Here is a 24751-nt window from a genome sequence, read left to right as displayed (position 1 = left end):
TTCTTTAAGTTAACAAGAGAAGGTTTCAAAATTATGAATGAAAGCACCAACATACCACATTGGTAAGCATGTTGTATCTTAAATATACAGAGTCATTAAACAGGTAAGAAAAAAGTTGGTGAATTCCAATCAGAACAAAAGGCTTCATTTTCAACATAAGAAACGCTTATCAATTATCCTGACATGAAGAACACTTTGTTAACACGGGAGGAGAGTATTTTGTTCTCCTGGAGGAAGATCTTTGCGAGAACTTTTTGTTTTCAAAAGAACAATAAAGAAGAGCATGTATTGTACTTAAAGCAGCAACGAGTAACATTTAAATATATTTTAAACAGCCCCATGTTTCCTCTGATAGTCCTAAATTACCTTTAACAGCAAACGAGACCATCAGTGCAAAGAAAGACATTTTTATATAGTTTTTATTACTGCATTTGGTCTGGTCGCACACCCAGTCCGATTTTCGGTTCGCGCATGCAGGCTCTATGGTCACATATCCGTATTGGTCGCAGATTTTAGTGTAGCGCTGAGACGTGATTTGAGAAGCCTGCCTATCCCACCAGGTGAGGGAAGGGGAGCGGGAGCCTTGTTTGAGACAGTTATTTGCCGTCATAATGACTGATAACGGGGCTGAACCATCAAAGAAAAGAAAAAAAATGCAATGAAGAAAAGCTAAAAGGGAGAGTGATAGACTGGCGGGAGGAGGCGAGGGCGTTGCCAAGCAACATGTACACAATTACACAGGAGTGATCTAGACTGCAGTGTTTACTCCTAAATGAATGAGCGGTACTAAAACAAAGTTTACTTTGCTTCACCATCATCAGATGACCATTATTCATCTGAAATAGTTATTATTTACAACAACATAAACACATTACCTCATCGTGATCCATACTAACTTCCGTCTCTCGCTTTCTGTAAGGACACGTAATCTTTCAGCTCCGTGAGAGTAGTTAGTAGCCTGGTGCTACCAGACCATCGTGCTTCATTTCATTTGTACTGAAGGTCTGGAACTGCTCTATTTGCCAAACATTCACTCACTTGGAGGCAGGTGTCTGTTGAAGTTTAAAACTATTGGATCTGCCCAGTGCCACTCTGGATCAGCCAACCAATCGCATAATGTTTGGTCGCAGCATTCAACTGAAACTGGAGCGTGACTTCGACGTCATTGTTCTCAGCCACTCGCTCTGTTCGCTGATTGGACGGCCGAAAATGTTCCTGATCTCAAACACGTGAATTCACCGCAGCCCCAGACTGACTACTGAAGGGAAAATGAAATTTGGGCGGAAGTAGGTAGGCGGGCGGAGCCAGGCTAAGTAGTTAGGTGACACTGCATCAACTCATTGCAATCAGGTGGGTGTGGCACTGACTGGCATTAGTTGATGCTGTGTCACTAACCACTCTCACAGAGCCGAAAAGAGTCTGTGCCCTCACAGCTTTCAACACACGGACATGCACTATATTGCGCCCTTATCAATTGAGACTGGCACACGGTAGAAAACAGCTTTACGACAGCTGGTGTCGTTAAAATACTATCGCTTTTGTCCAAAGGGGCCGCCAACGGACAAAGTTACTCGTAGTGGCTTTAAATGTGAGACAAATGTTCATTCATGTCTACAGACAGAAAAAGCAAAGTATTATTTAATATTGTCTGTCTTCTAATTCTAAATTACAAAAAAAGCAAACATTAATAGGACTTTAGAATATAATACAGTAGATGATGCTAGTGGCTCCAGGTAAAGTTAAAAAGGAAGGACAGGGAGGCCAAATGTTTGTTGCGCTGTATTCAGCGCTTTATTATCCGGCTTACTGGGCTAATTTATGTCATGGCTGCATTTCTGTCCCTCACTGTCCCATGCGAACTGCTCATTCAGGTGTTAATTGGATTCAGGTGTTAAACCTCATTTCATGCATGTGACGCATCTCTTTAATGCACCAAGGGACTGACATCTATGAATTGGTTTACTGTCATCAATAGAGTTTTGGATGGACACGTCTCCTCTCCTCTCCTCCCCCTGTTTTGGGTCAATCCAATGCCGCAGTAAATAGTAATAAAGACAGAAATAGCCCTGGTTGAGCCTCATAAACAAACACACACAGATTTGTGCTCAGTGATCTGTTCAAGCAAATCTACACGCTAAGCCCACTCTCTCACACACACAAAAACCTACCCATGAATTAGAGCATGTCTTTCTATAACACACAAGCAACTGAAGTCTGTCTTTGTTACATCTTGGTCCAACAATTTCATTCCAAACGACTCTACTCCTGCCCTTGTTTACCTGACTTGCTACATCAGAGGACTGGCAGCCCAGGCTACTTTTAGATCTCCATTTATAGTGCAGTGTATGAATTATTAAAACCCCCATTTTTTTTCTCTTTTCGTTAATCGAGGTGAACGGAGAAAATAACAATGACTCTAATGATCAGTGCAATGCCATGCCATTGAAACAAAGGCCACAACCAGCTTGTGTGAGATGGAAAACCGGGTAATGTATTCACGGAAGGAGCCAGACAATGAGAGAACCAAACGTAATGGAAATTGGGACACTGACGGGCGGATTTGAAAAGGCCGACCAGCCGACGCACATTGATGCAAATTTTATTTCCGGCACGGGGAGCAAGCAGAGAAGTCTGTTTTCAAGTAGACGTGTCATGATGTTAATGGCTGATACTGCACCTTTAAGTGTGTGTGTGAAACATGACAATACATCTCTAACTACCGTTTTCCACGCTTCGCTGTGGTCCACACCGCTTGAACTTTTTCATGCTAATTTTCTTATTACACGCTTGTGTAACATAAAACAAGGCCAGACATGATGTGACGCACAGCTTTTATTTCCAGCTCTCATGGTGAGTTATGCAGGGAAATCCAGAAAACAGCTTTATTTGATGTTCGTTACTTTGAATGTTTCCAGCATTTTCCTGGCTTACTCAGTATTCTACACGCACTTTAAGTTCAATGATTAGCTCAGGTTCAAACATCCTGAATTTGTAAGCGTTCATTTGAAAGAATACTGCAGTGCTGGTAGTCTTTCAAATTTCACTTAAGCTGTCCACACACTCGCCTATGCTATGAACCTTGTGTATCTAAAAAGCAAAGACAATGCTTTGATTACTAAAGTAATCAATCAGCTCGATCATTTAATATCGTGCAAGGCATCCTGTTTCCAAAAATAACTGATGATTAAACATTTCCAATGACATCCAACTGATTAATAATTATGACACAAATTATAAAAGGGACAATCTATATCAAGAACATTAAATGAATGTTAATGTTAAACCTCAATGTTATCCACTGAATCGCAGCTATCATCACAGAGACAATCAGGCTGTGCAGACGGAGCCAGGAAATTATTTAAATGTGCTGAGCTAAACAGATGGCCCGTGAGTACGGTGTTTGCATATAAACAGGGCTGAGGTTGTCGTGTTCCGCCGAGCCAGAACAAACAGCCGGGCTCCCTCTCCAGTCTGCAGGTAAACACGCACGCTTTAAGCCTGGACGATGAGCGCTGAGTCAACCAGAAATATATTAGCATTCCACCCTCAGTGCTAGAAGATACGCAGAGGCTGCACAGAATGCACTGTAGGAAGAAGCTGACATGCAGGTGTCACTGGAGGAATGTGACTTTATGGGGTTACTGGGAAATTGGAATGTTATCTATCTATCTATCTATCTATCTATCTATCTATCTATCTATCTATCTATCTATATGTGATTAAGCATCTGTGTGAGACCATTGTGTTCATTTAGCCCCTATAAGGATAGAAAATAATGCATAGGCTCAAATGCATTCTCCATTCAGGCTTCAGAAAGCAGAGACTGCATGGTACCAACCTTCAGAGGAGGGACAGGCAGAGGCTTGTTGTCCTTGTCCAGGGAGATGAAGGTGAAGAAGGCCGAGACGGCGCGGTACTTCCTCATCTCCTTCTCCACCAGCGAGGCAGCGTCCACCAGCACTTCAATCTCCATAGAGCGGGGACTGACGAACGTGAGCCGCCCCGTCACCGTCAACACAGAGCCTGGGGGAGAGAGACCAGGAGAAAGATGGGAAAATAATGTGGGATGTTCATGCAGTATGCTGGGTTTGTAGCATTTGTAATTACATAAAGGTATGCTTTCGTAAAAAAAAATAAAAATTCAGAAAGAAAAAGGGGAAGATCTCAAACTCCTTTCGTTTGGATTTCATATCATCTTCAAAGAGAATTTCAACTTTTTTTTGGGTGCAACACACAATAATGTAAGTTGAATTCAAACTAAGGAGCTTCTTGTATATACAGTAGTTACCAATGAACATGAACTGGACATGAAATAAACCTGGTACATTGATAAAGCCAGCCAGCCAGATGAACATTTTGGATCTGCTCCTGCAATCTGCTTCACATTGTTGCATCAGGAACTTCTTAAAAGTCTGTTCCATGAAAGTCAGCAGAGTGTGACAGGCAAATGAGCTGGAAGACTTTATAGAAACTAATTAGTCCCTCTTACTAGAGGGGTTTAGGCTTAATAAAAAAAGGACATTCGAAAGTCATCCTTTTTTGTGCTTAAAGTAAAACAGAAAAGAAAAAGATGTTAAAAAAAAAGAGTAAAGAAGAACACATTCTGTCCGATTGCTACCACTGCTTTTGTTTTCAGCCCGAGCCCCATTGAATCCACCCCCTGTGCATGACTCATCAAAAAATGTGCACTGGTCTCCTTTTTGTCACTGCATAGAGATAGGGGAAACATATGAACTACTGGGCTTGGCTGAAGTCTTTCTTCATTCTTTTTGATGTGCCTTGTACTGTATCAGTGCTGCTGTTGCCATAGAGATGAAGAGAGAAGTTGTTATCCCGGCGGTTTGGGGACGGATCCCTGAGTATGTGACCGAAATCTTTCAAAACAGTCTTAAATAATAAAAGCTGTACGAGTTGAGTTTGAAGCATGCCCTCTTTGTACAAGTCAAATGATTAAGACAACCTTTGTTTACATTTTTGGGAATTGCCAATGAGTAATACAAGCAAGCTCTGTATTCTCTCAGTAACAGTGCAATCGAAAAAGGAGTTGACTTTATCACCAGGCGGAGACCAGGGTTTGTTTCCATTCCACCGTCTCTACTTATTGGAGCAAACAAGCGGAAATCTCAGTTGTTTTGTACAAATCCTGCTGGATCAATTAAATTACATTTGAAATCAATTAACAGGAGCATCCTTGTGAGTATCATGCAACACTATTCCCTTTCTATCTGAAACTTTTTCACTCTCCTTCAGTGCTCCCTTTTTCTCGCTCCCTGATATTTCCTCTCATCCACCTTCTGAAGTTTGTACGCTTTTCTTCTCATTCTTTGTACTGTACCTCTGGGCATTTTCCCGTAATGGATAATGGAGAAGACTGAACGCTCCTGTGGTACATTAGTGGCCAGCTCCTAGCCGACTTATATTCTCAATGACAAATAATACACATTATTGTTCAGCATAGAATCACCGTTACTTTACTTTTTCGCAGGGCCTGTGTTAGAGATGATTATGAGAGGCTTCACTGAGTAGGCGAATAACAAGAAAAGACACTAATAAACAAGTGACTCACTAGTTGTGACATGATTGCAGCCATTTTCTAGACTAAACACAGTGTCTATTGAGTCCGGCGCTAGATACTAAGTGAACTATTCATACTTTAGCAAAGGAGAATCACTCCACTCAACATAGGTGATAAAGTTCAGTTTTAAGCAAAGCATCATAAGAGGATTCTTTAAAAAGTTTTGTAAAATATCTAAACAAATTAATCCAATCATTCACTGCAAACAAAAGGCAATCTATAAAAACCTCTTGCAGCAAATCAGAACTGCGTTTGTGCCGATTGGACCTGAAGAAAAGGATTTGCATAGTAAGCTGTTTACATGTTTTTATTGTATCAGAAAGAGACCTGCTGGTATAACAGGTATTTTGCCAGCTGCAAATGTTGTTTAAACAGAATTTGTTAACAGTAAATTAGTTGACAAATGAGGTGTGCGATGGAACATGACAGGAAGACAAAAAAGTAAGCGGTGACATGAATTACATTATAATTGCTTCATTTAACAATTCTATTACTTCTTAATAGTTTTTAATTGCAAACGTTAATGGCAATGCACATTACTTTCTAAATGGTCATTATATTTAATGGTTAATCAACTCTTTTTTAAACTCTGTATTACTGTCTGCGTGTAGCCACATTGTGATGCTTCACACTCAGTTGCTTTGTTTATTCTAAGACCATCAAATTGATTATTTTGTAAACATGACCTGCTACACCATGATTTTTCTGCAGTTGATCACCCCGTGACTGAAGATCTGTGCAATTAGTTAAGTGGACTGTTGAGGGTAGACTCAGCGAGACCTCCAAAAACTCATAAACAAATCCTCTGAACACCCTCCACATGAGCCAATAACAGACACAGACCTTGGCCTGTTTAATGTTCTAGGACTTAACTTTCCATATCACGGTATTTAATTGTCTTTTTGTCTGTGTGTGGGTTACTGTGTGGTCCTCTGGGTTCATGCAGGTCTGCATGACAAATGCGCTGAGCAAAACATTCTTGTACTCTTCACTGTTTATGGCAAAGCATCAATGTGGACTAAAGGGAAAATTCCATCTACTGATCTTTTTTCCACTGTCAACTATAGTTTATCACATGTCCAGCAGTTGTCTTACGACATCAAACCTCTTGCTTGCTGTGTCAAGAATAAGAACAAAAACAACAGAATAATAAGAACAAAATCTGTTGGCTACTATTCAGTATTCTGATCTGGAAACTTCCAGAAAAGTGTTTTTAGAAAAGTTTTCACTCACTCCTTACTCAGGCCTCTTTGACAAAAACAGCCTTTGGATTGAGTGAATTATCCTGCTTGAATAAAGTCACCTGTAAAATATGTGTAGTGTAAATGCAGTAGAAAGAACCACTGAGCAGACGCAGTAGTGCCGAGCTGAGGAGCATAAACATGCTCTCACCGCTTAATAATTCAACAATGAAGAGATATGCAGCTGGACCATTTTTAACATCATATCCTGCGGTAATCATAACATCTGAATGTTAGCGCTGGATGTCTGGATCCCATCATCTAGAGCACATGTACAACTAACAGACACTGATCTGAGGAAATCTGTAACCCATAGATGTAATACTCAGTTCCTACACCACTTCGAAGAGAGACTGCTTTCAGTCACTTTGACATATTTAGATTCCAAGATTTCCATTTCACAGGCATTTGAAATGGAGAACTCATGTCAAATTTATTAGGAGATAAAACTGTTTCTCTCAGGTGTAAGAGCCTCTAACACCCTTACTGCAAAGTTGACGATGCAACATAGAGTAGTGCCACAAGGCAAAGTCATATTCTATTCATTACATTACAAATCTGCTAGGAATCTTTTTTACATTATGTTTGACTCTCACTCTTGATTCAGTTTGTGTGTGTGTGTGTGTGTGTGTGTGTGTGTGTGTGTGTGTGTGTGTGTGTGTGTGTGTGTGTGTGTGTGTGTGTGTGTGTGTGTGTGTGTGTGTATAGGAGAGTATGTTTGTTATACAGTATCTCACAAAAGTGAGTACACCCCTCACATTTCTTCAAATATTTCTTTATATCTTTCCATGGGACAACACTGAAGAAATGACACTTTGATATAATGTAAAGTAGTCAGTGTACAGCTTGTATAGCAGTGTAAATTTACTGTCGCCTCAAAATAACTCGACACACAGCCATTAATGTCTAAACTGAAGGCAACAAAAGTGAGTACACCCCTGAGTTAAAATGTCCAAATTGGGCCCAAAGTGTCAATATTTTGTGTGGCCACCATTATTTTCCAGCACTACCTTAACCCTCATGGGCATGGAGTTCACCAGAGCTTCACAGGTTGCCACTGGAATCCTCTTCCACTCATTCATGACAACATCATGGAGTTGGTCGATATTAGAGACCTTGCGCTCCTCCATCTCCCGTTTTCAGAAGCCCCAAAGATGCTCAATAGGGTTTATGGCTGGAGACATGCTTGGCCAGTCCATAACCTTTACCCTGAGCTTCTTTAGCAAGGCATTGGTCGTCTTGGAGGTGTGTTTAGGGTCATTATCATGTTGCAATACTGCCCTGCGGCCCAGTTTAAGAAGGTTGAGTGCACGTTTTCAGCGTCATACCAAGAGGTTGGCTTTGGAAAATAGACATATGAATACTGCCAGCATTGCTGCAGGTCTTGAAGGGGTTGGGGGTCAACCTGTCAATGCTCAGACCATACGCCGCACTCTGCATCATACTGGTCTGCATGGCTGTCGTCCCAGAAGGAAGCCTTTTCTAAAGATGATGCAAAAGAAAGCCCACAAACAGTTTGCTGACGACAAGCAGACTACGGACATGGATCACTGCAACCATGTCCTGTGGTCTGATGAGACCAAGATAAACTTATTTGGTTCAGATGGTGTCAAGTGTGTGTGGTGGCAACCAGGTGAGGAGTACAAAGACAAGTGTGTCTTGCCTATAGTCAAGCATGGTGGTTGGAGTGTCATGGTCTGGGGCTGCATGAGTGCTGCCAGCAGTGGGGAACTACAGTTCATTGAATGCTAACATGTACTGTGACATACTGAAGCAGAACATGATCCCCTCCCTTCATAAACTGGGCCGCAGGGCAGTACTGCAACATGATAATGACCCCAAACACACCTCCAAGACGACCAATGCCTTGCTAAAGAAGCTCAGGGTAAAGGTTATGGACTGGCCAAGCATGTCCCCAGACCTAAACCCTATTGAGCATTTTTGGGGCTTCTGAAAACAGGAGATGGAGGAGCGCAAGGTCTCCAGTATCCACCAGCTCCATGATGTTGTCATGAATGAGTGGAAGAGGATTCCAGTGGCAACCTGTGAAGCTCTGGTGAACTCCATGCCCATGAGGGTTAAGGTAGTGCTGGAAAATAATGGTGGCCACACAAAATATTGACACTTTGGGCCCAATTTGGACATTTTAACTCAGGGGTGTACTCACTTTTGTAACCGGCAGTTTAGACATTAATGGCTGTGTGTCGAGTTATTTTGAGGGGACAGTAAATTTACACTGTTATATAAGCTGTACACACGCTACTTTACATTGTATCAAAGTGTCATTTATTCAGTGTTGTCCCATGAAATGATATAATGAAATATTTGAAGAAATGTGAGGGGTGTACTCACTTTTGTGAGATACTGTATAATAAAACCTTTAAACCAAAAAAGTTGTATGAATGGCATTAATATTGTGAGTGGACACTTTCTTCCCCATGAAGATGCCAAAGGGCCGGCTAAGTGGATAACGTTGTCAAAATCCTTGGAAGAACTTCAAAATAAGAGGCTTAGAAATAGTTGCATAGATTAAAATGCATTATGAATGATTTCTCACATTAGCGGTGAGGAAACAGCTCGGAGACAAAGATTGGTAATGGAAAAAAACAAAGCATTAGAGGCAAAAGTAGAACAAAAGAGACACAGCTTCTGGCAGCCGATTACCATGTGGATATTATATTTCAGTATAGTGTCTGACCTTTCTTGATCTTGCGGTGGAAGTTGATGGCATCCACAGAGGCAGTGACGATGTTGGTGTGGCAGTGCCGAGCTGCCACAATACCGGCGACCTCATCCATCAGCTTCATGGTCACGCCTGTTCCAGAAACACACACAGTTTGATAGGTTGTAAGAGATATACCAGACAAGCAATAGATATGTTATACTTGTTCTGAAACTTTTCTACATATACATATATATATAGGGGAGAACGGGGGAATCTGAGGCATCGGGTAATGTGAGCCACCCCCTGTATCTAGGCAACGGAAAAAAATGTTGGTCATGTGAGATATATGTTTTCAAGCCCCTCTCATTTCCCCATGGCCCTGAAAGAGAGGACCTTATGGTGCTGTCGTGAGCATGTTTTTTTCACCAAAATAGGTATTTTGCATGTAAAAGTAAATTTTCTTGCTATCAACTTAATCAACTGTTGTGCCAAAGCAAATTTATTCACGTAGAAAAACTTCTATCATACGTGTTGATGAACTACCAACATATAAAAACCATGTGATGATATTAGCTAAAGATTAGCCTGAAATGCTAAGAGAGGTAGTTTTTTCTCAAATTGTGGTGGTCGGGGAAAGTGAGCCAAATGCTGTGGGGGAAAGTGAGCCACTGTCTCACTTTCCCCCACCATGAGGCACAAGTTAAGTTTAGTCTTAAACATATTTTAATGTAATATCACATAACACATGTTTTATTTTGATGTCATACACATTGTAGAAAAGCCATCATGCCAAGGAAATACACCAGGAAGACGACCTGGGGCAACCACACGGAAAGAGCACCTTCTCATCTTTCCCTGTAACCTTCAGGGCTGGAATGTAGAGTAGGCCTAGTTGTAGAGTATGACAGGCTGATGTTATAATCCAGTTGGGTCTTCTCCTGTGTTCTGAGTCCCAGGCTGTTCTCGCTGGTTCTGATTTTCCTATGCTTTGACCCCCAGACACAAGGGACTGTGTTTTAATCTAACTGGTTCTATCTTTCATTTGAATCTTAATAAAGCCTTTTGAATTATAATATGTTGTATTTGATTGTGTTCAGAGTTACTTTCTAGTGTTAAGAAAATTTGCTTTGCTTAATTGACCAAACCCCATCATTCTTTTACCAGCCCGACATTAGTTCTGGAATGTGTGGCTAGCTTTCAGGATTCTAACATCACAATATATGTTGTTATGGTAGTTTCAGAGTGGAAAAAGGAAGTGGATCAGTTTACCCCCTTGATTTTTCTGGTCTGTCTCAGTTTACCCCACAGCTGGGGTAAAGTGAACCACATGACAACTTTTTTTTAAACAATCATATTTTCACTGCCCTTTGTCTTGAAAAAATTCCGCTAATGCCCATTTCTAGGAAACATCCTGAATTAATGGGAAATGTGTAAATTTGAGTGATAAATAATTTTAGCTCGCTTAGAGGGGAGCAAATGTAAAAAGTGGCTCAGATTACCCCGTTCTCCCCTATATATATATGTTTTCTATTGAAAGGTTAAGGTTACCTTCATGTACAATATAACGCGTAGATTGTGTAGTACTGTGTAGATTGGAAATAACCCAGGTTTTACATTGGAGAAAGTCATGTGTGAACAGCCCAGCAACCATATATATTTCAGTTTGGATCAACGCCCTTAAAGTACACCACTTCTCATAAATATCTTGGCTATTTAGAGTCAGCACTGAGATCTTTAGGGTCTGTGATGATGAATACAATGATAGTGTGTCCTGACCTTGGTTTTTCTACCATTTAAAAGCTTTATGAATCAATGGTTGCCAAAAGGTTATCTTACGCTGCAAGAGTGTGGGGTTTAAAGGATGTCCCTGACTGTAATGCTATCTAGGGTACTTCTCTGGGTACATAAATATAATGCCAAGTCGGCTATTGAAGAGGAAATGGGATGGGGGGTGTCAACTGGGTCAGAGGCACACAGTTATCTTTGGTCAAGGTAGGCTTTGTAATATTTTCTCTTTCAGTTATAAATATTCTATCTTCAGGATTTAGAATGAACCAAAGCACCAAACGTTCAAATCAAAGAAAATGACTGCACAGAACCTTGAATAACATTTCATTTAGAGAGCTGACAGAGTGGTTAAGAACTGGTACCTACTACTAGCGTCTGAGGTTGGCAGATATAAAGTTATTCCTGAATAGGAGCTTTAATGTTTTTTTGGGGAGGAATTTTAATCTTGTTTGGATGAATTTCATTTTGAGTTCCATATAGCCCCGTGTACAGTGGGGATTTACTTTCACATTCACAAATTCTACTAAGGAGTATTGTTGAAGCAAGATTTATAGGAAATGCATGGCAATTAAGACAGAAAACACTGTATCCAATAGATACATTTTTGCTGTGGAAATTAAATGTTTCGAAATGCAAATGTTGTGTTCTGGACCATTTCTTGGCCGGGCCCCTTGCCAGGCAACCAGCAGAGTCTCCACAAAGTGAATGCACCAGGCCAGGAAAAGCTCCAGTACATGAGAGTGGCATATATTTTTCATCAAAGTTCTCATTTAATTATCGTTACGTTGTTTATACTCTGCCATGAAAATGCAGAGTGAAATGAATTCAAGCTTGTCCGTGTAAACTACCAGCACTTAACAGCTGCCTTTCAAACCACAAGCCGAGTATTTCGATACTAAAAAGATACATGTTGAGTGAAGTAATGTGTAACAGTGTATCATACAATCCATCATCCAAAGGTTTACGGAGCAACTTGCCAAATCCCACTCTAAATGCTTGCAAATGACTTGAAAAGCATGGGAACACTTTGAGAGGAAAATCAAGGGTGATCATAACATCTTGATGTCAGCACTGAATGTCTGGATCACATCATCTCTAGCAGACGATCACACAACAAAGACACTTAGGCGAGGAACTCTGTGACCCATGGATGTAATACACTGTTCCTACCCCGCTTTTCAAGAGACTTGAAACTGGTTATTTTCCTGAAGGCCAAGAGCTGACAAAGTGGACACAGAGGAGTTCTCAAATGTTTGGCTTTGACCCCAAATAAGTCCTTAGCGAATTGTGTTGTGTGTGAATGAAACAGTAGTTTTGTACTCTTGTATAGAGTGGGAGGGTTGGAGATGAGAGAAGCGAGGGAGACATCTGTTTTCTCATCTCAAGTGTGTGTGTGTGTGTGTGTGTGTGTGTGTGTGTGTGTGTGTGTGTGTGTGTGTGTGTGTGTGTGTGTGTGTAATTTGAAATGTGTGTGTATCTGTCAATGTATGCTCATTTTTAAAGATATTCAGACCCTTCACTAGACACTCCGATTGCCCCAGTCCTTCCCTCAGATTTGCTTTTTGTATCCCTAAAGCTACAGGAAATCAATAAGTCTGCTCGCTGATGGCTGCTTTGGCTCCCCAGAGGCTCCGACCATCTGTACGGTGTGGCTCCATTTTATGACAGCCAAATGTGTGGGAGTATAAACAGAATGTGCTGCCTGCCCCCAAATGCAGTGTTCACTGTGAAAATGGGCTGACTGTGTTTATTAAGAATTAAAGATGGCATTACTTTGACATTCTCTGATCCCAAATGGTTAAAGCCTCACCACCAGTTCTTTAATTTTTGCTCCTTTTTTTTGTTGATAATTTTATAGTTTGGATAGTAAGAAAATGGCTTCATGCTTAAGACATTGCATCAAGCGATTACTTTAATGTGATTGTCTCTAGACAAAGCAGTTTGAAAGTAACAGAAGTTTTGACAATCACCCAAACCAAATCCCTGTTGATTGGTGAAGTGCATCCGTTATAAACGCTTTCCGATTAAGGCTGACAATGTGGCCACAGCTCAGAAAGGTGACGACAGCCTCTCAGGCTTAAAGTGTGTGTTGCCTAGGAAATATATCACGTCCTTCCCTAGGCCTTTTGCAAAGCATTTTACAAAACCCATCTTGTTTTTTGTTGTTTTTCTGTTGTCTACCATGTTGTGAAAATTGATGGGATCTCACCTAAGAGATTGAAAAAGTCCCCTAGGTACAAGGCCCAGCAGGCTGATGCTATTCAAAGCCTGGAGCGGTCGTGTCTGAGCATGTAACTCTTAATGGAGATGGATCATGACCTGCCAAGATGAAATTGAACGTAGATGTTGCATTATGCTAAACTGAATTTAAACTATTAGATTAAAATATAAAAATACCCATCCTCAATTTGCTGTGACCCGCACTGACACTGCCTTAAATTTCCTTACAACTCATTGCTGATGGTTTAAAACCCATCTATGGGCTCTGCTGACTTTATTAAGTAAAAGGTATTGTTAGAGAAAGTCTGGAATGGGAATAACGTGTACTAAACGTTGATAAACTTTAAAGCATGCACCTATAATGAATATTTTTGTTTACAAAGAATCATGTATTTTTTTAAAGAAACTTCATTGTTATTTGTTTTTATGTCATGACATAGCAGTCCTCAAAAAACCAGCAGCTTCCGTTAGAAGTAGTGATACAACAGCTGATAAGCCCTGATCATATTCCTTGAAACTAAGTTAGCTCGCACTTCTGAGATTTCATCAAATTTGATTTTCCATTTGCAAATATTAATATTAAATTTCCTTTTTATTATGTTTCTCTATATTAGCATGTTTGCTCTTGAAGACTGAAATGATCTATAGGAGGTCATTCAGGTTAAATAAAGGAGAGAAGGGAGAGAAAAGCCCAACTCAGTATGCTCTTGCATAAAGGGAATGCTAAATGGCTAAAGTGGAACAGCCAAGAATATCAATTTATGACATCTGAAAAAAGGGGAGGGATTTTGAGCCTGATTGTATCTGTGAGAGTGGGCCCCTATGGTCTTCTTTCCTGGTTCCCCAGGGTTAGCAGCTCTCAATATGCCTTGAAAGAAAGCAAGACTGGTGGGTATGGGGGGAAATTACCCCAGTTTGCTCACATTTTTCACTTACCCCACCGCCTTGGAAACTTCATACAGCCTAAGTATTGCTGTAAGTAGTAGTAGTATATAAGTAAGCTGCAAGTTTGGGTGTTTAAAAAATACTGTTTTATAGTAAGAGTAAGTTCTGATGGCAGAGATTAGTTGGCTCAGTTATGGTCAGTAGCTGATTAAGGTCATCATCAATAATAAAAAATATTTAAATTTTAGTCACTTATTTTCCTTACCATGTACATTGTTATAGAAAACTTAATCAATTCCCCTACATGTTAGCATTCCACATCGGCAGCAGCACAGCGACTGCAAATGTAAACGCAGATGTCTCATTCATTTCAGAGAACAATATTAACATTTCATTTAATCTAGGAAAATGATCCAACAACTATGGCAAACACTTTTCCATGTGCATTATTCCATTTTACTTCATGACAATCTTAATCCAGTTTTTGAAATTTTGAGGTAGACAGAAAGACAACTTATGATGTTGCTCTGTCTCTGGATGTGTTAATGAGCATCTGTTTAAAAATTGAGCATCTGTTTGGAAATGCAAAAAGAAGTACATCCAGAGCAGGGACCAATTATCAGAGGAGAACACCACAACTTCTGCCTTGACAACTTCTGATTTTGCCCAATGTAAATAAAACTAAATTAGGTAACAATGTTCTTAGTATCTTAGTATTCTTATTTCATTTCAGAACTCCCTGTCATTGCTGTAGTCATTTGTCTATATTCTCTGACATTGCCTTGTATTCTCATCTGCTCTCAGACTTCACGTGCTACGTTGCATCTTGAGCACACAGATTTTATTCTTACCAGAGCTCCAAAGGAAGCATCGGTGTGTGTTATATTCACTAAAGATCTATGGGATTATGCTGGATATAAACCTGTGATTAAAATGCCGGGCAAAATCAAGTGGAGGACGACACTATCCTAGAGTACCAAAGATGCTTGTCTCTATTAATCACTAACACCAGTGGAACCGTTAATGCAACTCCTGCAAAAAGCCCTCTCCTTGTACAGTCGCTGTAAAAGGTTGAAGTGAGGCTCAATGTGAGACTGCAAATGAGGACAAGCGAGGCCAAGACAGCCCTGGGCCTGGCGTTACACATTCGCAGGGTGACATGGCACACTATGACTCTTCATTTGCCGTAGGTTGCGAACTCGAAAAAGGCAAGGGGGAGGGGAGAGGTTGATGTATATGTAGAGGAAAGACAGCTTCCTACTAATGGGGAAAAAAGGGCAATTAGAAACGAGTCCGTAGTGTAACCCAGTTGGCCATGGGGCAAAATACCTCTGTGATTAGATTCCCTTTGACCATTTCCCTAAATCCTCATGCATAATGCTGTCCATCGGCAATCGCCAAGAGAACAGTGAATAGTCTCCCAGGCAACTGTCTACGAACTGGAAGCCCTTTAAATTAAAACCAGCTCAGACCCTGCACACTGCACAATAAACCCACTGATGTATGGAGGACGTGTAACAGCAAGAGATATTGAAAGCAAAGCATGCCGCTCTCACATATTCTCTTATCACTTTCTATACTCACTTCTTCCACCTTTGTCTGTTTCTAACCTCTCTTGGCTGCTCTTGCCCTGTGCCTACCGTTCTTCACCACTGACAACATCACTAGCTCTTCCTGGCCTTGCTTCTCATCCCCTCTCCAACAAGTGCATTAATTGTGGACAGTACCAAACGGCTCAAACGGCCTCCTAATGAGCTGTTACTATAGAAACAGCCCCGTTACTATTATTGCCATGCAGTAACCCTTCCACATACTCCCAGAAAGCCCCATATGCTGCATCTATATTTTACCATTCCAGCTGTGGAGAGTTTTACAAAACACTTAAACTAATTAGTGTGTGGCCTATAGTTCTTCAAAATTGCAAGCATGTGCTGTCATGGTAACAGTGAACACCACAGACTGGGGAAAATGACTGATATACCATTCTTGTAATGGAAATTGTGTCAGATAAAGGGCTTTCAGATAAAAACGCACCTCTGGCTGACTGTGATGGTAAAGGTCATCGGCTCCTGCAGACCACTTTACAGTAACAAATGTGGTCATTTCTCTTCTGTCTTAAACTGCGTGATGTTCTTTTCACCACTGAAACATCTGTTTCATTGTGTGTTTTTATAATGTCAGCTTGCTAAGTAGTAATTTCCTTTAATTTGTACAGTATGCCTCACATTGTTAGACACCTGACAACTTAATTTGCTAACTGGTATCACTTAATTTATTATCGTTTCCTTCCCTCTGGGTTAAATACACACGCACGCACACACAAACACACACACAACTCGTTACCTCACCTGTCTTCTTTCTTTGGGTTGTTGTGCTGAATCAATTAGATGCTGGTTGTTAGAGTTGGTGCCTTTTCTCTCTTATATTGATTCTACGTCAACGTTTACCACAAGTAAACAAGCTCTCTGTTCAGGTAATGACTGGCTTGAATGGGTTGAGGCTGCTTTTTTTAGTTTTTTCGGAATGGGTCATCAAATCCCCTCGGGCTCAAACATACCATATCTCTGGGATTGTCTGCATATGTCACAATAACCATATTCAAGTTTCCTCACTGATTTCACTTGAAACACCTCCACCAACCTGGAGTTTGTCCTTCGATCTCAAAAGCCAGACAGAACAGTGGTGATGATTTTTTTTCTTCTTTTTTTATGTTTTCTACTAATTAGCGTTGGCGTCCAATCCTTGTACATGACCGATTGTAACAGAAGGCTCTGACCCGCCATAGACCCTTCAACGCTGTTACGCCAAGCAGTTTTGTTTAAGACTTGGTAGGAGAATGTTCTACCCACAGTGAGCAAAGAGCTTTATAAACCAGCTACAATTCCCAGCTACTAGCATCGTTTTTAACTGGATTACCCAGGGGGCAAAGTGATTTTATGGACATGGAGCGTTGTAAAAGGTTGTTCACCAAAAATGACATCTAGGACCTTCCACGATCACAACCTGGGTGGACAACCTTGTCAACTAGCTGCTGGAAAGCTACAGCGGGCCGACATAGCAAATCAGAACCACTGTTTAAGTGAATGGGGGTGAATGGGGATGGGCTAATGGGGAATTTTTTAAACTTATAGATATCATTATGAGACTTTGCAAGTTGATTACTGACATTAAAACAAAAACTTTTTGTATTACAGTATTTTCCAAAATGTTTAAATAAATATGAAAAATCATCAATATCTTACTAATGATGCGAAAATTTGCATATCTGCAAAGCCCCAAAATCTAGATGTTGGAAGAAAACCAAGTCAATTTGTTTTTAAATTTTGAAAACAAAACAAGTGTCCAACTGCCTGAAGCCTTTCCTAATCACAGTTCAAATTTGATCAATAACCCATAGAAAATAAATTTTTTACACAGTTACGTTTCATGTGCCATGGACCAAAAGTCTCCTTTTGGAGTCTCCAGCTGGTATTTTAGGAAACGGCTAGACATTCCCTTGGAAAAAACAGTGTAAAAAATGTATTTTCTAAGGGTTATTGATCAAATTTGAACTGTGATTAGGAAAGGCTTCAGGCAGTTGGACACTTGTTTTGTTTTAAAAATTTAAAAATAAATTGACTTTGTTTTTGTCCAACATCTAGATTTTGGGGCTTTGCAGATATGCAAATTTACGCATCATTAGTAAGATATTGATGATTTTTCATATTTATTAAAACCTTTTGGAAAATACTGTAATACAAAAAGTTGTTGTTTTAATGTCAGTAATCAACTTGCAAAGTTTCATAATGATATAAATAAGTTAAAAAAATTCCCAATTAGCCCACCCCCATTCACTTAAACAGTGGTTCTGATTTGCTCTATATCGGCCCGCTGTAGCTTTCCAGCAGCTTGTTGACAAGGTTGTCCACCCAGGTTGTGATCGTGGAAGGTCCTGGATATCATTTCTGGTGAACAACCTTTTACAACGCTCCATGTCTGTTTTTAAAAAAAAAAGGGGTTTTGCCCCCTAGGTAGATGTTCCAATTCCAAAGAGAAGGCCCTTCTCCTGAGTGTTTGAAGGGCACCACCAGTGCTACTGATTGAGTATGTTATTTCTAAATCATTATTGGTTTTGGAGGAGGGAATGCTAGAGGTAAAGGTAGTGGAAGCAATGTACACACACACACACACATCGACTCTTAACAAAGGTCAATCACACAAGCTCCAGTAGACAAATCCCTGTCTCCCTGAATTCCTCCGTCTCAGGCAGTGACATATTAATATACCCACTGAGCATAGATCAGAGCAGGGGGCAGATAATATAGAGCCATAGTGATGGATGCACCTGACTATATTTCTTCCTATCTCTCTCTCTCTCTCTCTCTCTCTCCCTCTCGCTCTTTCTCTCAAACACAGTGGAAACATGGGCATATGAAGTGTCATAAAACGCATTGAAAGCTGGATGAAGTCTTCACACAAATAGCACACACAGTTAATAGCCAATGATGATGTTTTATGCCAAGATGTAAAAAGTTTAAGTATCAAATTCATCAATTCTTCAGGTGACAATTCAGTAGACCAACTTTACACCACAACATCTTCTAATAGTATCTATAACGTCATATATGCTACTCTTTTTGTCAATATACCCAATAAAAATATTGCATAAAGTGTTGAACTGTATTAAAATGTGTTTGTTTTATTCAGAGTGCAGGGGTGACCATTTATGGCAATCAACTGCTGTTTCCATGGAAGCGGGAGGTAAGCTTCCTTAGTTACAACATGAAGCAAGGATGGAAGCGAGTAGGGAGGGAGGAAGAGAGAGAGGGCATGAGATAATGAGGAGAGGTGGGCAGACATCAAAGAAGCAGCAACAAAGAGAGAGAATGAATGAACATGAATCGAGTCAAAGTTTCTGATCCTCAGATCTTTTTAGAAAATGATCATTCTTTTGTTCAGCATGTTGCAGACTTTCGATACATACCCAGGTGTCGTTAGAGAAGCAACTGTACATTTGCCACCATTGACACAACAGCAGTTGACATTGCAAACATTATGGGTATTTGTCAGAATGTTTTTAGCTCACTGTGCTGGCTATTTTCTGTTCCCACTGTCAAGCGCCTGCCAAAGCAGCGGCAAATGAGATCCATTCCCCACACACATCCAAACTACACTTCAAATCACAAAAATAAATCTACTCTTCTCACCTACTCCTGGTGGTGTCTAGTCATACATATAAATAGTTTGGTTTTGTGTGACAAGTTTTTGACATACAGTATCTACAGTATTTCTAAAATCCTGCTGCTACCAAAAGTATGAAACAAATCGATGGTGGTGTTTAAGCAATTGAAAATGTACAGTTTATAACAGCAAATTGTAACTTCATAAATATTCCACAGGGACCTTTTCTTCAGTAAAATAATTCCAACGAAAACTGTGATTCTCATAGAGACAGTTACCTGAGCACTTGGTAAACGATCTGCATGGCTTGATACTATTATGAGGTAGAAGAGAAAATAAGTTTCAGTGTGTTTAAATAAATTAAAAGAGACTTTCGAAGTTAGCAAGAATGGAATGCCTGCACAAATCAAAATGGGATCGTGTAAGAATGTTGAATAATTCCTTCCTGACCAAGCAGATGGTATTACGTTGACACAATTGTATTAGCCCGCATTAGTGTCAGTGACATATTTGTCAAATGTCTGGCTGAATGGATGCGGTGTCACATTTTGGCTCTGCTATTACCATCTACCGTCAGTCAGTCAGAATTGATTAGAATTGATTGGAATGTTTAATGAGACCTACAGAGATTATGTGTCCTGGAGAGAATGATGAAAAACAGTTTGCAAGGTTGATATGCATCCGCTGTGCACATTTAAGACATGCCATCCATGTATGCTCCTTAATATTCATGTGTTTGTGCATGTGCTTTATGTCTCCTAAGGCTCAAGCTAAGTAGGCCACTTTTCCACACCTCAAAAGGGGAGATCTACACTAAGTGAATAGCCTATCATTGTCATGTTGAAGTCAGTTTGCTTCGTAATATCAAGAGTATAAAGGGACGGGGAAGCAAGAGGGAGCAAGACACCGTAACGGGGCAAGAGAGAGCGAGCACCCTGGCTGCCTGACCTGACTCGGTTATGTAAACAAAATAAGTGTAGTGAAAGCAGCAGCAATGAACAACAGGGAACATTGCCTAATGAGCGATGACATGTACAGAGGAGCGGCGGTGTTTGAGTGTGTGTGTGTGTGTATTCTTAATGACCTGCATGCTTGTTCCACATTTGATTTTTTTAATTGGACCGATTTCTCAGCAAGCTCGCCAAATTAGAAAGGCAACCATGACACGTGCAACACTTATCTGTACCGCCCTGCTCCCTCCTCCTCCCATCCCGCCGTCCTGTCCCGTCTCCTATTCATTGCCTCTGTTTCTCTGTCAACATGGCTCCTCTGTTTTTCATGCTCACTATCTGGTGTCTCTCTGATGGCTTCTTTACATAGCTGACCTCAATAGAAATGGCAGTATGAGGCACAAATAACCTGCCAGAAACAATGTACCTCGAATGAAAAATAAATAAATAAAACAAGCATCTGTTCTCTGCTGATAAAGTGTTGGATTTGTTACAGATGCGGCCGGAGTGGTTTCCAGCCAGGGTTTAGTTTGTTTTTTGTTACGTTGTTTGGGAGTTAAGATAACCAGGTTTTTGGTTACAGATGGCTAGACCAAGCCATCTGGATACACACTAATTACCTTTAATTGTTTATATTTAATTTAATCTTAGTTTGTTGTTTTCTGTACTGTTTGCTCCGTGCTTTGTCATGTTTTTCTAATGTACTAGCGGGGAGAGGACGGTCCAAGGAGAAATTCTAAAAGTGGCTATTATTATTAATGATTCTGATGTCCATTCAATATTTCAATTCAAGGGCTTTTGTGAAATTATGCAGAAGAAATATTTTTAATATTTGTAGGCAAGGAGCCTTCAAATGCCTCTTTTGAAAGCACCATCAAAATAATAAAAGATGATGGCTTAAAGATGATTGAATAGGCCCAGCCAGAAATATTAACAAGGTCAAAAGCAATTCATAGAGTGACAGTTTAAACCCCGGAGTAGTCTAGCTTGTCAGTGAAGTACAGAACTGGAAACGACATCAGCACTAGAAATTGTTCTGTACAAAGACCTTCTATTTTTTCCATTCGCTGTTGTAGTTTTCTATTTCCTGCTGCGTAATTCATATTCTGTCCCTCACCATCACAGCACAGAGTGTAGTCAATGCAGGTAACACAGAACTACAACAAAACCGAACAGGTAATTCCTCTAACCCAACAAAAGTACAGAACAATCACTCACTTCAAACCCCAAGTAATCTCACCCACTCCCAAACACTGACAACACATGTGTATTCCTACTTTTATTCCAACAACTCCCATCCATTCACAAAGGAAGAAACAGAAGCACTGAAAGCCATTTAAAAATATATCTTTCAAGGATGTTTCACTCTGGATTTAAAAAGGTGAAGTAAGCAATTTATTTATGTTAATATAAGTGTTAAATTGCTCTTTATTCATACAGTGATCACTTACATAGTGTGCACTTTCATAAAGCCGATCTCTCAATCACCCGCTCTGCATGTAATCGGCAAATAAACTCTCCGGGGATCCCGAAACTGATATCCAATCAGAAGAGAGAACGCAACAAACCGGCACCCGTCTCACTGCTGGTGCACGCGCAGAGCGACAGATGGGTGAATGTTTATGCGCCTACAATGGCGGGCCAGGTAAAAATCCTTCCCAATGTCTCTTTCGATGGTTTTTATCATGTTTTATCACTTACTTATCTGAGAAAGATGATGCTAGATAACTCGCTGCTTGAAGACCGCAGTGCATTAATGTGGTGACGTAGGGACGAGCGAGGGGACTGCTAACTGCAGTAACTGACAGGAAGTTAGCTAAACTGACCATTCCTAGCATAGTGTTTTTTATTCTGAATGAAAAAGTATAACAATACAATGTATATCACACAATGTGCATGTAACACTTGCAGAATACAAATGAATGAAATTTTTGTTTTTTTACACCCAAACCCCCCTCCCCCCCACCCCCCATGGCGAACATACACACTACCCTAGATGACAAACAGTGACCCAAGTACAGAGCACAAACAAAACAAAAAAAAGCATTAGAGTGCAGGAGGACATGTCAGTTAATAAATAATAATAAAAGATAACTTAAGAATAAAGTCAAAATAAAATAAATAAAAAATAATAATAACAGTGATTATTATAGTAAATTAAAAAGGACAGAAGGCTGGATGGGGAGGGTCCTGAGCTACAAGTCTGCAGAGAGATTTTTCAATTTGTCGAAGTGTTGTATAATTGGGCCCCAAGTAGAACCAAATTTGTCAGGTTGACCCCGAAGCGAAAACTTAATTTTTTCTAATTTTAAAAAGAACATAAGATCCTTCACCCACACAGTACAACTTGGGGATCGGGGTGATTTCCAGTCCATCAGAATTCTCCTACGCGCTAGGAGGGTTGAGAAAGCAATAGCATTTTTATGTTTATTGTTTAAGTCTGGATCTTTATCAGAGTCTGTACCAAATATACACATAGAGGCATTGGGTTGAAGGTTTAGGTTCAAGGATTCAGAAAGGAATTTAAATATGCCATTCCAGTAGTCTACCAGTTGTGGGCAGGACCAAAACATGTGCGTAAGATCTGCAGGTGAATTATGACATCGATTGCAGCTATCTTGTACATTTGGGTAAATCTTTGAGAGTTTGGAATTACAGTAGTGTAAGCGATGCTAAACTGACCATTCCAACGCTTACTGAACCTTTAATTCAGCAGTATTTCTTCTCCTGGGAGTCCACTGTGTTGTCACAGGACATGCTGTACCAACGTACATTCTCAGGAATAAACCTAAGGGCTATAAAAGCGCTAGGAACCTTGTAGTGAATTCATGAGAAAAATGATGATGGTGGAACAGAAAGAATAATATAGATACTGTGTGTGTGTGTTCTGCATGTTGTATCTGTGTGTGGGATTGTGAAATGATTGATCACTCGTTACAAATGTTTGTTTTCTCCCGGCACTCAATCTTTCCTTGCCTCAACTTCAACGTGTATAACTCTTCTATACAACCCTTCTGTGTCTTTCAACTCCCATCTATAAGTTCCATGCTGTATTCTTCTGTTTCATCCTCTCTGTTGCAGGATTTCTATACTGTGCTGAGGCAGTAGATGGTCAGATCTGTCCCTGCCTTGAATACCAAACAGGCCGATGCTGTTATTGAGCTATTTCGTGTTGAGAATGATAAAGAAATGCGACGAATACTGGAGATAAAGAAAGGCAGAGGGCCAATTGGAAAAAGTTTAATCTGCAATGGCTCGTCAGCAGCTGTTAGTACTGGAACAACAGTGTGATTTTACATTTGAATATAAACTCAACGCAGTTGCTTACTTCAATGAGGTCAGATATTCAGATATTTAGGCTACTATTTTTCCTAACACTAATATTAACATTTTCAAGTGACTAAAGCAGGATCACCCATCACGATATGTCAGGAACACATTCATGGATTTAGCGCTCATAAGATACCTTTGTGTTGTTCATGTGAGTGTCTAAATGTATATGTTTGTGCTGCATGTTTGTGCGTTATGCTGCTGTATATGTGTTTTTATTGTAGGTGTGTCTGTCCTGCTCTATCTACTGTTTTGTGCACTTTCCTATAATGTTTGATGTACGCTGTGTTTCATTATCTGCTTATTTTATTGTTTGTTTGCCATTGTCTGTCAATTCGTTCTTACTATGTGTTACTGTATTTTCTGAGTCGACTATGTTGTTTTTTTATAAGTGCATTTTATTTCTGTAATTTTAGGTTGCCTTTTACATATCTGGCAGGGGACAACATATGAAAACTAGCCTCTTAGGCTAACTCTGGCTCACTTACATTTTGAATGTTGATTATTGTGCAATGTCCCTGAAATAAACCAATAAAATAAATAAAATACTATCTTCCCTGCAAAGTTAGCACAATTCAGCTAACTGTGCATAGACAAATATCTACAATTCACACTGAAATCATCAGTCTTTAGCCTGCTCTTCCTTCTAACAGACAATTCAAAGCTTGGTGAGGCTGAATAGTGGCTTTTACTATTAAAATGTTAATGCAGACACCCTGGCCCAATTAACTGAGAAGAGGAATCGCATGATCTTCTGCTGGCACACAAGTTCCCAAGAATCCCTCACTGTATTTTAGAAAATGTTTCAGGTATAAAGACATCTACATCACTCTTTGTTGTGTTTGAAGGCAGCTGAAAGCTAAATAAGGAATGTTTGACCACCAGTGGCCAGAAACACTCTGAAACAAGCTCACACACAGAACCCTGTCATATCATT

The 24751-nt window shown here is 40.1% G+C and overlaps 1 protein-coding gene across 5 annotated transcripts in view; it reads right to left on the bottom strand.

The window, feature by feature from the left end:
* acot7 (acyl-CoA thioesterase 7) overlaps window positions 1-24751 on the bottom strand; it is a 53174-nt gene that overhangs the window by 9468 nt on the left and 18955 nt on the right. For all 5 annotated transcript variants that reach the window (XM_080030497.1, XM_080030495.1, XM_080030496.1 and 2 more), the window contains 2 exons: window positions 9515-9631; window positions 3839-4023 (listed from right to left, as the gene is read on the bottom strand). In XM_080030497.1, the coding sequence (XP_079886623.1) occupies window positions 3839-4023; window positions 9515-9631 (302 nt within the window). The remainder of the gene's footprint in view (window positions 1-3838; window positions 4024-9514; window positions 9632-24751) is intronic.

The sequence above is a fragment of the Ammodytes marinus genome, assembly GCF_949987685.1.
Source record: "Ammodytes marinus genome assembly, chromosome: 7".
Classification (NCBI taxonomy): domain Eukaryota; kingdom Metazoa; phylum Chordata; class Actinopteri; order Uranoscopiformes; family Ammodytidae; genus Ammodytes; species Ammodytes marinus.
Note: the sequence above shows the minus strand (reverse complement) of the source record. Positions and strands in the feature narration are given on the sequence as shown.